Here is a 15,336-nt window from a genome sequence, read left to right on the forward strand (position 1 = left end):
TTAAAATTCATTTTTGTAGGTTTAACATTAAATTAGTTTGTTAAAAATGTTATTATTTTGATAAAAATTCCACTTTTCGATTGGAAATTCAATTGTAATCTAAAAAATTCGTGTTTGCCTTAAAAATTGAACAATGTTGTTTAAAAATTGATTTATTTGGTTGAAAATCGGTCATAAGTTTTGTTTGAAATAAATCAATTTTAAATTCTATCTATATAGAATATAGAATTAAATAGTCTTGTGAAGCTAATGTTTTTTGTTTAAAATTACCGATTTCCAATGCAGAATGTTAACATAACCTGAACCTGTTAGAAAGGTGTGAATCTTCTTTAAAATACAATTTTTGTTATTGGAATTTTCGATAATAAAATTTTTTATTCAAGTAAGAAACAAAATTTCAATCAAAGTATTTAATTATCAAGTTAAATAGACGAATTTTCAACCAACAAGTATACCCTTTAATTCATATTTTTGAATTTCCAACAATATAATTCAATTTTGAACTCAATAATAAAAATTTTAAATACAAAATATGAATACGTAACGAAAAAATTAATAGTAGACTTTTTCAATCTAAAAGAATGGACTTTCAACAAAAAATAGTTGGATTTTCTTATCAGGTTATATTAATTCAGTTCGCATTTAAGTGAAAAAATGACAAAAAGGGGAAATACTGTGAAGCTTTTAATAATTAAATAAGAATTTTGATCATTTATAGACTAAAGAATAACATTTTAAACAAACATTGAAGCGAACATAAGATATTTTTTTATCTGTAACTTTTTATGGATGATACACCCTTCGAATTCGAAAAAAAAACACATTTTTTCTATCCTCCTTAATATATAATTTAGATTTCCGCAATAAATATTGGGCTCGAAAAATTTGGAATATCAATTATTTTAACGTTTTTCTTCAGCTGGAAATGTGGAAAATGCAAATCAGCCATACATGCAAGCAACCAACAACGAAACAAATAATTCGAGTTCAGGGCCATTTCCATCTACTGAACCAAAATCCAATGTCGATCTTCTCTCTGACCTGGACATTACAATTAATCACGCTCCACTTCTCCCGGAAGTTCAGGTAGATAAAGGTAAAGATGAAAAGGATGATGTGAAAAGTGAAGTTGAAACTACGGAAGAAACTGCAGAAGTGAAGGTAGTTCGAAAAAACTCGACAGTCCAAACAGACGATAAAAATGACAACCTGCAAATCGTCTGGGACACGTGGTATTTAGATGTGCAGCCAAAGAGAGATCCACTTGCAGAGCCAACGGTCTTGCAAAAGTTTGTTATTGACATCGAAAAATATGAAAAATTCATTGACAGTCTATTAGTGAAGACACTGAGCGGCGCTACAACACTCGATAATAAATGGAAGGAAGTTCGAGAATTCGAGGTAGGTTTAGAATTTTATTGAGAATATTATTGTGTTTCCTACCGGGACGGTTCCTTGATCAAAAATTCAATGAGGGCCGAGGCGGACAAATCACAAAACCACTCTTAATTTATCCTTCATCATTTTGAAATATTTCAGGGTATTTTTAACGATTCTAAGAAATTTTAAATAACTCTTAATAATATGAAATTTTTTTTAAAGATTTCACGGTTTAAAAATACTAGCTTATAAAAGTTTCAGGAGATTTTAAAAGATTTCAGAGAATTTTAAATATTTTTGGCCATTTAAAAAGATTCTGAAGAATTTTTCTATTATTATTAATTTGAAAGGATTTCAAAGCGCTTCAAATATATTAGGATCCATTTTTTAAATAATTAGTATTTTTAAATTATGATATCATTAAGTTTAGAATGCATAATTCGAAAATCTTGGATTTTAAAAATTTGATGTTTCAAATTTTATTTTTTGAGCGTACATTTTAATTTAAAGAATTTTAAAATGCAGTTTTAAAGACTTGAACAATTAAAAATTAGAGGCTGTTGCATTCGAAAATTTTGGATCGAAAACATTTTCAGGTGATCAAAGGTGAATATAAATTAATTATTTTTCAAATTGCATTGTACTTTAAGGATTCAAAAGTTAATAATATTTTATTTTACAAGACGATTCGATATTAGTTAAAATATTTAGAATTTCCAGATTTCAACGTAAATAATTAAACTATTTCAATTAGAAATTCTTCTTAGTTAAACAAATAAAAGAAACCGATATCAACTTTGCAAGATATTTTCAATTTTAAAATAACTCTGAAATAATATAATTAAAATTAAAGGCTTTTATTAAATTTCAAATATTATTACAGTATGGTAAAATATTCATTTGAAATTTTTTAATTAAACAACTTTGAACTTCACAATTTTAATTGTTCTTTAAAAAAAAATGTAACTTGTAAGTTAAATTGTTAAATTTTGATGTATACATAAGAATTGAAACCCTATTATTCTTAGGAAAAATTCGATCTAATTTAAAACAAAATATAGATTTATGCAAATTTCGAATAAAAAATTAAGAAGCTTTTTAAGAATTGTGTAATGTTTCAGAAGAGTAAACAAAATTTCCTTGAAATGTCTAGGAACTTTGAAAATTATTTTCTATTCTGAAAAAATTATTTTAAGATAATATTTAAAAAGATTGACAAAATTATGAAAAATAAATGTAGAAGATTTTAAGGACATTTGGTTTTATTTTAAATTTTCAATAAAAATTTGAATTATTTTGAGCATTTTAAAACTATTTGAAATTAAAATGATTTAACTTTCAATTTAAGAAGTGTTTAGCTTATCAAAAAATGCAAATCGTTCTATTTTGAAATTTTTGTAATTCATTGATTGATTCTTCAATTTAGATAATTGAAAATGATAACATGGATTTATATTTTTGGAACTAAATCTGAATATTTGAACTCTACAATTTATAACTACTGCCTCAAATGGAAACATGTCCAGCTTTAGAATTCGAATTTTTAAATTTAAATGATCGTAACAAATGTTTTCGAACCGGAAAAAGGACCAGGAACTTTTTTCTTCTATTAAAACGACCATCCTGATGTTTCTAATTTACAGGAACGTGAAGAGAAGAAACAGTCTGCCAACATCGCAATTTCGAATTTCGCTGCAAACAGATCTGCAAGTTGTATTCCCTATGACTTAAGCCGGGTGGAATTGACTTCCGTCGAGCGGCCTTCTTATATTAACGCTTCATATGTAAGAGATGTAACCCAATGGACTCCAGCAGCATTTATTATCACGCAAGCCCCTAAGGCTGATGCTTTCCAAATATTTTGGACCATGGTTTGGGAACAAGAGAGCGAGGTTATTGCTTGCTTAGCAACTGATATGCAGGTACTTGAAACTTGTATTTATTTTACTTTTAAATTAGTTTTGTGAAGCTCTTCGCCTGGCAAAAACTTTCTCCTATTGATTATCTTTTTAGTTATAAATTTTATTTTATTTTTTTGAAAATTTAACAATTTTCTTTAAAAAGACATCCTTCCTGGTTGCAAATTCAACTGTTTTGTTAGAAACTCGACTTTTTCGCCTAAAAATTCCACTCTTTTTGGACATCATAAACCGGTTGTTTAAAATTCTTATTTTTTTGCTGATGAGTCAACTGAAATCTTTTTTGGGTGAAATTTTTTTTTTCTGAAAATTTGTCTTTTTGTTTTAAATTTTAGATAAACTTTTAAATGTTCATATTTTTTAGTAGAAATATTGTATCTTTCTTGGGTCAAAAATGCTACTGTTTTGTTGAAAATTGAACTATTTTCTAGAAAATTTCGATTGTTTGCAAAAAATTAACTTAAAGTTTACAATTCTTATTTTGGTGTTGGAAAGTTTACCTTTTTGATTTTAAAATTCACCTGCTTTAGCAGAAATGATATTTTTTTTATAAAAATGCAACTTTTTGTTTACAAATTAATCTATTTTGTTGAAAATTCTACTGTTTTGATGAAAATTTAACGATTTCGGACAAAACTTACCTTTTGTTTAAACTTTATATCTTGTTGTTGATAAATGTATTAAAATCTTTACTGGTTGAAAGTTTTAACTATAACAATCAAAATTTTTCGTTTTTTAATAAAAATGCCTGTTTTAGTAAAAATTTCATCTTATTTGGATAAAAAAGCAACTACATTTAGTAGAGAATTCAACAATGTTGTCAAAAAGTTATTCTTTATGTTTAAAAATTCGTCTTTTTAGATTGAAAATTCAATTTTTTCGCAGAAACTTATTTCTTATTTAAAAGTTCATATGTTTATCGTGAAAAGTCAATTAAAATTTTTTTAATTAGGAAATTCAATTATTTTTTTTAAATTTCATCTTTTTGATTTAAAAATTCATCTCTTTTATGAAAATTCCACTTTTTTGTTAAACATCATTCTTCTTTGCTTGAGTATTTAACTATTTTGTTTAAAAGATTTGGTTCATTCCGTTTTTTAAGAAATCATTTTTTACATTCTCATCAGACAAGGTATTAGATTTGTGTAAAATTTGACCCCCCCCCCCCCCCCCCCCCCCCCCGTTTTGGTCAAATGTCAACGTTTTGAGACCCTCTGAATCCCAAAAACAGGTTTTTACGAAGGTGTCTGTCTGTATGTCTGTATGTCTGTATATCTGAATGTCTGTCGGTGAACACGATAACTTTTGAAAAAATTAATCTCTTAGATTGCCCTTTGGTACACTTGTTTAGTGTCCTAAGCTAAAGGTCAAGTTCGTTAGCCAGCCATTTTGGATACAAATTCGAAAAGTGGGTACATTTTGAATATTTTTGAGACCACTTTTTTCAAAATTCAATAATTCTCTGTACGGTTATTCATAGTATTGAAAAAGACGAACAATTTATCCTGATGTCTTTTTTCAAAAAATAAAAAATTACCAGAGTTATAACATTTACGAAATTCCCCAAAACACACGAAAATGAACATTTTATGCCAAATAACGCACGATATAAAAAAAAGTAAATAGAAGAAAAATGTTGCTCTTTGAATGCTCTACGAGATTATCATAAGAACTTTTTGAATTTTCCTGAAAAATCAAAAATTCAAATTTTGACAGCGTACAAAATAATGAAAAATTCAAAAATTACATTTTTCGGCCAAACTGTGCAAAATACGGCAAAAGATGAATTAACAAAAATTGTGCATTTGAAAAAGATCTACAAATTTGTTGTCAACCACTTTTTGATAGGATGCGTAGTTTTGGCTTTATTCATGAAAAGCGTCTTTAACAGTAAAAAATGTGCCCGCTGCGTGGGCAGATCCTCAACAAAACTTTTGTCTTTGAATTTATTTTTCGTCTCCTGTGTGGGATTTCAAAAAATTTAACTTTTCATGTTTTTGATGCTATTTGTTATGATTAAAACTAAAAACAGAACTTTGAGACGTTTTGAGACCCCCTGAATCCGAAATTCAGGTTTTTACGAATGTGTCTATCTGTATGTCTATCTGTCTGTCGTTATGTCTGTCTGTCTGTGAGCAAGATTTTGAACATTTTTAAGTACACATTTATTCATGAATCAAAAATTCTGCGTACATTTGTTCATAGTACTTGAAAAGAAAAATTTTACTTTTCGATAGCCTTTCAAGATTATGATCAACTTTTTGAATTTTTTCGAAAAATGACCGCACAAAAACTAATTAAAAATAAAAAATTGCATTTTGCTATCAAACTATGCAAGATAGGAAAAAAAATTATAAGACAAACATTGTGAGCCCAAAAAATATCTAAGAATTTTTTACTAATCACTTTTTGATAGGACATGTACTTTTTGTTTTATTTATAAAAAAAAACATTGAAAATACAAAAATTAAATTTTTCGACACACGACACAAGCTAAGCTAGAATAAATAGATAACATTTTTTCACCGAAGGTAGACCAAAAAAATTGTATTAATGATTTTCTTTTACATTTTAATCAGATAAGGTATTCGATATGTGTAAAATTTGACACCCCCCCCCCCCCAGTTTTTGTCAAATGTCCGCGTTTTGAGATCTCGTGCACCCTAAGAACACGAAGCGACCCAAGGACTACCGCCTTCTGCATTTTCCCCGCAAGTGTTTTAGCATATTGTTGACACGCAGGGATGCTTCTTTTTTGAAATGACATCAGTTATAATGTTTTGATTCTAAAAATCATAGAAAAATTGTTTTTTTTCTGACATCTGACTTTTGTCTCGACAACTACCTTAATGGTATAATAATAATAAAATGATGTAATATAAGTTTAAAAATTCTTTACTGTCTAATTTTTTACAGTTGAGTGGTGATATTTATTGGCCGTCAAGTGAAGAGAAGAATTTAGTATTGGGTGACTTTACACTGAAGTTGCAGAATAAAATTAACCATGCATCTTATATTCAGAGAATCATTTCTCTTTCACGTTCTGGACACAAGGAACGGATTGTTGTGCACATGCAATTCCTCATGTGGCCATCAAAGTAAGTTTTTATGATTTTCTTCTTCCTTTTTTTTCATCTTCTTTGGTTTTGAACTTTTATTTATAAAACTGTGTCTTAAGACTCACAGACTTCACATTCTTTCCCCATTTTTTTTAACAATATCCTTTTTTTCTCCTGTTTTCAAGCAACTTCCCCCTTTTCTCGTTTTTTAATTTAAATGCGAATTGAATTAAAAATAAAACCCCAATAAGAAAATCCAACTATTTTTCGTTAAAAGTTAGTTCATTTTAATTGAAATGTATTATATTTTTTCTTTGGAATTCATCTTTTTGGTTAAAAATCGTATTATTTGGTCAACATATGTTTTTTTGTAGGCTCAACATAAGGTCAAAAAGTTATATTTTTTTGGTTGAAAATTCAACTATTTTGTGGAAAATTTGCCTTTTTTGTTTTCAAATTCCACAATTTAGTTGGATTGTTTGTCTTTTTTAACTGAAAAATCTTTCTTACTTGCAAATTTGGCTTTTTGAGTTTTAATTTATTTATTTTCCTTAAATATACCACGTTTTTGTTGAAAAATAATCTGTTTTGATTGACGATTCAAATATTTTCTTGAAAATCTGTATTCTGTGGTTGCATTCAACTGTTTTTTATTTGAAATTGTAATTTTTCCTGGTTGAAATATCAGCAATTATATTCTTTGTTTAGAATTCATCTTTTTGGTTGAAAGTTGAACTATTGTGTGAAAATTTTCTTTTTTTTGTTGAGGAATCATCTCTTTGGTTGCATATTTCTTCTTTTTTTTGTTTGAAAATGAATTTTTTTAACTGAAGATTTAAGTATTCCATCTTTGGTAGAAAATTAATCTTCTTTGCCTAAAAATAGAACTGTTTGGTGAAAAATCGTCATTTTTGTTTAAATATAACTATTTTTTAATTTATATTTTTGTTGTTTGAAGTATCAACTATAACATGTTTCCCTGTGAATTCATCTTTATTGGTTGAAACTTCAACTAGCTGGTTTAAACTTGTACTACTTTGTTAAAAATAAAATTTTCTGATTGAAGATTCATCTCTAATTAAAAATGCGTCCTTTCTTTAAATGAATTTTTGAAATTGAACATTTAAATTTTCCAATTCTGGTTGAAAATGTAATTTTTTGTTAAAAATTAATGTATTTTTTTAAAAATAAGTATTTTTTCGTATAGAAAATTATTATTGATAAAAAGAGATATTTCAGGTTTCACTCGTGTAAAAACCTACGAATTGTTTGCCTTTTATCAAATTAAAAATATTGTTTTAGTCGAAATTTTGAAATTTTTGAACAAATAAAAATAAAAAATTCCTTAATATTTAGACATATTTGATTGTTTATGTAAAATCAGTAACCATAAATGAAGTGTCTACGTATACCGACAAAATCCGGCCATTCATACCGAAATTTTAGGGCAAAAAGCTCACAGCGTAACTTAAAACAAAATATAGATTTTTCCAGATTTCGAAAAAAAATGTAGAAGCTTTTTAAGAATTATAAAAGGTTTCAAAAAAATAAAAAATAAACATTTTGTTAAGCTTCATAGGAAAATTGAAAATGACTGTTTATTTTGAGAAAAAAATAATATTAATAGAATATTTAAACAGATAAAAAATGATATCCAAAATTGTCGACAATATTTTTAACGTTACAGGACTTAAAAGAAATGTTCAGGAAGAATTCGAATAATAGTAAAAGATGTATAGAAGTTCTGAAAAAACTTCTAAAATAATTAAAAATTTGAATAAATGTAAAACAAAATGTGGATGTTTCAAGGTTTTTATATCAAATTTTGAAGCTTTTTAAGGATTTTAAAACTATTTAGAATGCAAATAGTGTAACTTTTAATTTAAGAAGTGTTCAGTTTATAAAGAAAATGTAATCGTTCAATTTTCAATATTTTTAGCTGAAAATTGCTTGAATCTCTGTTTGAAATTATTTGCAGCTCAGTTTTTATTACTTTAAATGCAAAAATGTTCAGCTTCATAGATCGAACTTTTTTATTTCATTGGCTGTGAAAAATGCTTGCGAACCGGGAAATGACCAGGAATTTTTGATAAATAAAAATATTTTACAGTAGTTTCCCAAGTAGTCCTGGCCCACTACTCGCCTTTGCTACCGATGTTATGTCGGAACAAGCATTGAGACATTGTTCCCCAAAACCGATAATAGTTCATTGTCTAAATGGTGGACCTCTCAGTGGATTATTTTTGATCGCAACTGCTGCAGTGTGTCACGTTCGAGCAGGTCATGGGATTGTAGATGTACCTTTGGTATTTTCAAGTCTTGTAAAGTTTCGCAAAGGTCTGGTTGACAAGGATACTCTGCAGTTTGGTTACCGCATGGTTCTTTATCAGGCTCAAGATACTCTAATGAAAAGTAAGTAGAGATTTTTTATTATTTATATCAATTACTGGGTGTCTACTCACCTGGAAAGCCAGGAAACCCTGGAATTGTCAGGGAATTTTTATATACCTGGAAAACCCCGGAAGTATCAGAAACATTTGTTTGGCAGACAGGGAATTTGTTCAAGGGTGTTCTTAAAATTTTTAAATTTTAATATAGTGTTAAATAATAATGTTATTTCATTTGTAAAAGTAGCTTTATATTACTCGATTGAACTATTTCGTCGAAATTGTTTCTCGAATAAAATGTCAATTATTTAGATTAAAATTGAAATAGTTCGTTTAAAATTCGTCTTTTTAGATAAAATTTATCTAATTTTTTAATGATTCAACGATTTGTTTTAAAATTACCTCTGTTGTGTAACATTCATCTCTTTGGGTAAAAATTTAATCTTTTTTAGTTTAAAATGAAACTGGTTGAAAAATAATATTTTTTTGGTTGAGGATTCAACTCTTTGATTGAAAATCAATTTTTTTTAAATTTGTATTCAATTATAACATTTTTGGTTGAAAGTTTATCTCTTTTAGTAGTAAAATCATGTCTTTTTTTTAATTTGTCTTTTTGGTGAAAAATTAATCTTTTTGGATTAGAATTTATATTTTATTTTTCAAATTTAACTCTCAGTTAAAAATGAATAATTTTTGTTTGAAATTCGTTTCCATTGTGGTTGAGAATAAATTTTATTACTGAAAACTCAACTATTTAATTTTTGGATGAAAATTTATTTTGTTTTAGTAGAAAAATTATGTTTTTTTCCTAAAAATTCGTCTTTTTAGTGAAATTTTTTGTTATTTTTGGTTTAAATTTAAACTATTTCAGTTAAACATTCATCATTTTAGTTGTAAATTTGTTTTTATGTTGCTTAAAAATAAATTTTTTTACTGAAAACTCAACTATTTTGTAGAATTTTTTAGTACTTCAGTAGAATTTTTAGTAGATATTTATGCTTCTTGGTTGAAAATTTGCGTTTTAGTTGAAAATGCATATCTTTGGTTCAAAATTGAACTATTTTCTTAATATTTTTATATTTTTTTGTTGAAAATGGATCTTTTTGGATTGAAACTAAACGTTTTTGTTGGAAATTCATGTATTTTGTTAAAAATTCTTATTTTATGGTAGAAGTTTAAACTTCTTGATAAAGAATTCATATTTTTCGTTAAAAATTCTACTATTTCAGTTGAAAATTTATCGGTTTAGTTGGACATTCATCCTTTGGGATTAAATTAGGTAAACTATTCATTTTTTTAACTAAAAATTCAACTATTATCTTTTTGGTTTAAAATGTATGTAGTTTGTTAAAAATTAGTAATTGGTAAGAAATTAATCTTCTTTGTTGAGAATTAATTTGTTTGGTTGAAAATACATGTTTGTTTTTTATTTTAATATATTTTTTTTATTAAGTTTGTTAACTGAAAATTGAATTATTGGATTTTTTTGTTGAAAATTTGTCTTTTTGGTAGAACATTATTTTTCTCTGTTAAAAATTCATGTTTTAGAGGAAAATTCATATGTTTAGAAAAATTTCCAATACTTGGTTGTAAGTTAAACTCTTTTGTTAAAAAATATTGTTTGTTGGTAGAAGAATCATATCTCTTGTTGCTTCAAAATCAAACTATTTTCTTGAAAATTCTTTTTTTTTTATTAAAAATTGATTTTTCTAATTTAAAAATTCAACTATTCAATTTTTGGTTTAAAATGTATCTTTATTTGCTTAAAAAATCGTGGGTTTTGTTGCAAATTCGTCGTTTTTGTATAAAATTATTTGTCTTGGCTGAAAATACATCTTTTAGTTAAAAAATAATTCTTTTTTGATGAAAATACCAATACTTGGTGAATATTAAACTCTTATTCTAATTGAGGTTTTTGGTTGATTCATAGTTTTTATTGAAAATTCATTTCTTTGGTCTCTTTTGTTGAAAAATGGTATTTTTTGTTGAAAATTACGTTTTTTAACTGAAAATTCAGGTACTTCAGTTTTCAACTATTGATTTGAGCATTAATGTATATTGTTAAAAATTCATTTATATTTTTGAAAATGTAATATGTTTACTTAAAATTTACGGAATTGAATGCGTTTCAAGCGTACTCTAAAGAATGTATTTTCCTATTTTCATAAAAAATCTCCTTATTTCCCCTGTTTTTACAGAGTTCAATATTTGCTGATTTTTAAGTGGATGAAGATCAAATGAAAATTTGTTTTTATTATTATGCAAATTCATAACATTTACGGACAAATGCAAGAAATGATTAATTATTTTCAGAATGATTAATTTACTTATTCGATGGTGACAGCTAAGAATATCTTGCGATATAATTTGTCAAAGGCTTCTAAATATAAAATATTAATTAAATCTCTAAAAACTTGTACCATTAAGAAATTATTGTTACTTTCGTAAAGATACCTGGTAAAATCTTGAGATACCTGGTAAAAACTTGGATTTATCAGGTAATTTATTATTATTATTATCATTATTATTATTTATTACATAGGAGGAATTTTGTCATCAACACGGCCGACTTTTGAAAGTTTCGAGGAAATGAAGAAAGGAAAGTCGATGAGAAAGACACAACATTGTCATCCATCAGACGATTTTCTTCACAATTTTGCGGCGGGTATGCAGCATAGTATTGCTTCACAACCAGGTAAATGATTGCTTCTTATATCATTGTTAAGTCCTGGCTTAAGGAAATATATTGTTTTCCAAGGCAAAATATGAGACACGTATTTTCTATTTTTCACCAACAAACTTTTTCCACAAACTTAGGGCTTCTTGTACTATATTTAGGTAAATCATGAAGAAGAAAAAAACAAGGAAAATTTTCTTTAAAAAGCTTTTAATGTTTTACATTCTTTAAAAATGTTAAATTATTAAATATGGGTAACATTTTTAGAAAAAAAAAACTAGAAATGGATTGTTTAAAAAAAGCCGTCTTTGATTTAATAGATTTGAATGTATAAATATTTCATTTATTTTATTTTTTATGTAAGAAAGATGAAACTTCTTCAAAACCAGGTTATTTTTTTAATCATAAAGACAAATGTTCATTAAAAAATATATCAATTGACTTTTCAACGCAAAAATAAAAATTTGTAACAAAAAGTAAATATAGTAGGAAATAGTTGAATTTTCAACAAAACAGTTGCATTTGTATCCAGCAAAGATGCAATATTTCTACTAAACAAGATAAACTTTTAAATCAAAAAGATAAATTTTCACAAAAAATAGTTTTCTTCCTGAAAAGATTTCAGTTGATTTATCAGCAACAAAATATTATTTTTAAACGAAAGGTTCATGTTCTACAAAAAGAGTATGCATTTTTAAGCAAAAAAAAATTATTTTGAACGAAACAGTTGAATTTGAAACCAAAAATGATGTCTTTTTAAAGAAAATTCTTAAATTTTCAACCAAATAATAAAATTTTTAACTAAAAATATAATGTTCTGAAGAACCTTTTTTCGAATTTGCAAAAATTACGTACCTGAGTGAAGGACCCGTTACTGTAACAAATCGCAACAAACTGTACCGACTCCCCCCCCCCTCGAAATATGAAAATTAAATAAATAAGCGTAATATAAGTATGGTCCCTTACCTAAATCATCTAAATATACTTCTCTTATATTTTTCTTAGAAAAACAATATATTTCAGCACTAAACGATTTAAATCAATAAAATGCAAAGAAAGTTTTTAATTATTAAAAATAATTCGTTAGATCGGCCAGATTTCCTATGAAATCAATCATATTGGAATTGATGATTGAACTTGTGTACTATTTAAAAATAATATAGGTGGTCAGCCTACCTCAGCAGCCAGACCAAATACACCACAGAGTATTTCCGCGACCACGCAGGAGAAGCCTGACGTCGTGGTGGATCCATTAAGCCAGTTAGATCCTCTCTGGACCATCCGAAGATAGTCACTAATTGTATAATAATGTTCAATTTATAAACGAGAGTGGGAAGAATGCAAAGAAGTTAGATTGTGAGTATGAGTTACGGCATTCGAGATAATCATGTACATAGCTTAGGAAAGTGGGTGAACGTCATGCATCTGGACACGACCTTGTCTATTTAATTATCTGTAGAATTGAACAACAAAAAATCTTTGAAAATTTTCCCTTAAAAACTTAACAAGCAGACTTGTTTACTTCTGGACCAAATTTGCGGATTTTCAATTACTCGTCGGGTTTTACAGTCGGTATTACCGAGAAAAAAATAGGAATTTTTGAGGAAATTACTTAAGGACTAGTGAATTTCGAGAAGAAAGCAGAAAGAAAAAAAAACACAACTTTTTAAACGATTTTTAAAAAGTTTTGAGTAATGATTTTTTTTAGGCTGTTTGAGAGTTTTGCTTTCGCATGAGGTGATTTTATTGAATTGAACAGACTGATTAGATTACTGAAAGCTTAATTGATTTTTATGAGCAGCGAATTCGATCACAGTTTGAAATGAAGGATCCGGATTTATGTAATATTTTAATACTTTGCTACGATAGAACACAGAAATTAGTGACAGCCATCGAAAATGAAATATGCAAGAAGAATGAATTGTATATGTCAAGTTTGCTTGGCAAATAAGGAAATAATAAATGTACGATTCTGAAATACCAAACTAGTGTACAGATTATTTTCTTGGATTTCATTTGTATACATTTTTTTTAAATTAACTAGGCATAACTTATTGCGTTTAAGCTCTTTCTTTGTTTTAAATATTGTTATTATTCATTTTAATTAGTTTTAATATTTTTAATTGATTTTAAATTTAATTAACTATTAATTTTGAAAGTTTCCAATTGGAAAGCACGTAATTTTCAAAGTTTTTAGAATAATTAAACTTTAAAGGTTCACAATGTTTAAAATTCTTGAATTTTAAACGCCTAATTAAAAATGTTAATTTTAAACTGCATTAAATGGTCAAGAAAGGGTCATTTTACTTCTTAATTTTTTAATTTAAATTCCAATTTTTGGCATAATAAACAGTTTTTTTAAATTTCAAAAAATAAATTTTATTTCTACAATTTATATTTACATAAATTATCTACATAATGAAATGAATGAAAAATCCTGAAAAATAAAATTTGCGACACTGTCAAATTTTTGAATAATAAAATTCCCGTATAATAAAATTTTGAAATGATAAAATTGCCGAATAATAAAATTCCCAACAGTTAATTGGCGAATTATAAAATATCCGAACTGGAAAATTTGGCACGACTGAAAAATCCCAAATAATAAAATTCCCGACACTGTCAAATTCCTGAATTGGAAAATTCTGGAATAATTAAATTTCCGTAATTATAAAATTTCTGAAATCTCAAAATCCTAAATTGGAAAATTCCCAAACAGTTTATAGTATTACTGAATTGAAAAATTCCCGATGATAATTAATTCGAAAAATTTTTTTTTATTAAATATTATTTATTCATTAAAAGTAACTTAATATTTGTATTAAAGGAACATTTTTTTAATGCTTAAAGTTTTCAAAAATTATTGTTTGAATTTAAAGTAACAATTGTATAAAAATTGTAACAAAAAATGAGAAACGTGCGCCTCAAACATTCGAACATTTTCCAATTCTGTAATATTATAAACTGTTCGGGAATTTTACTATTCGGGAATTTCGTAGTTCAGGAATTGTATTATTCGGGAATTTTGAAATTCGGTAAAAACTATCTGGAATTTTCCAATTCGGACATATTATTTTTTGGTAATTCTCCTATTATTATAATATTTATTTATAATTATTTGTATGTATATATATATATATATTCGGTTCGGTTCGGTTTTGATTCCTCTAGAATCAAACCGAAGGGCCTATGACAAAGCCACCGAACGCGTCCTCGGGTTGCGGATAGAGGGTCCCTGTACCAAGGGTTTCTGCTGAATATGGTTACAAAAATAAATAGGCAGTCGCGGACAATTGTCCAGGGGTGGTCCCGAAGGAATCAACCTCCAAGCGGAGGTAAGAAAAGCGTACCGAAAGCTGAATGGCACCTGGGTGAGGTGTCTAGAACGGTGACTCTGGGATACCAGGCGACCTCTCAGAGTAAGCAGCCTTATCCTTGCATGCGGGGCTCTACAAGGATGGACGAACCCCTTTCCCTAGCTTCTCGTGGGAACAACAATGACAACACCAAACATAGTTGTAGTAAGTGCGGTTCAAAACAACAGAACGCGCAGGGCTCCCGACAATGGGTCGGCCAACAATGCCGATCAATCTAGAGCTGGGGGAGCCAATGAAAATGGATTCAATGCCATGGATCGGCGGGATCTCGTGACCTTTGGGTGGATGGAGCGACTGAATCACGACTTGCTAGACTGCTACGATGCGAGTATGGCCCGTGAACTGCTGAACTACTCCGTAAAAGGGGCTATGTAAGCGGAACGCCTACTCTACCACAGCTAGAACAAGCCGGCAACAAAGAAAGAGAGGCGACACTAAGACAACCGCGGGCAGGCATCCAATAGATGAAGAGCGATGCTTTACGACCCGGAGAAACATCAACACCAAGGTTTCTCTCAAGCCTAAAGATCTGGCTGA

At 27.8% G+C, this 15,336-nt stretch overlaps 1 protein-coding gene across 2 annotated transcripts in view; it reads left to right on the forward strand.

The window, feature by feature from the left end:
• LOC117167039 (tyrosine-protein phosphatase non-receptor type 23) overlaps positions 1 to 13,407 on the forward strand; it is a 46,631-nt gene extending 33,224 nt beyond the window's left edge. The window contains exons 10-15 of one of the 2 annotated variants that reach the window (XM_033351605.1): positions 920 to 1,401; positions 3,024 to 3,302; positions 6,216 to 6,397; positions 8,469 to 8,770; positions 11,288 to 11,440; positions 12,586 to 13,407. In XM_033351605.1, the coding sequence (XP_033207496.1) occupies positions 920 to 1,401; positions 3,024 to 3,302; positions 6,216 to 6,397; positions 8,469 to 8,770; positions 11,288 to 11,440; positions 12,586 to 12,713 (1,526 nt within the window). In that variant the 3' untranslated portion in view covers positions 12,714 to 13,407. The remainder of the gene's footprint in view (positions 1 to 919; positions 1,402 to 3,023; positions 3,303 to 6,215; positions 6,398 to 8,468; positions 8,771 to 11,287; positions 11,441 to 12,585) is intronic. The other variant, XM_033351606.1, reaches the window with a different exon arrangement.
• Positions 13,408 to 15,336: the final 1,929 nt, after the last annotated feature.

The sequence above is a fragment of the Belonocnema kinseyi genome, chromosome 2 (assembly GCF_010883055.1).
Source record: "Belonocnema kinseyi isolate 2016_QV_RU_SX_M_011 chromosome 2, B_treatae_v1, whole genome shotgun sequence".
In the NCBI taxonomy this organism is placed as follows: domain Eukaryota; kingdom Metazoa; phylum Arthropoda; class Insecta; order Hymenoptera; family Cynipidae; genus Belonocnema; species Belonocnema kinseyi.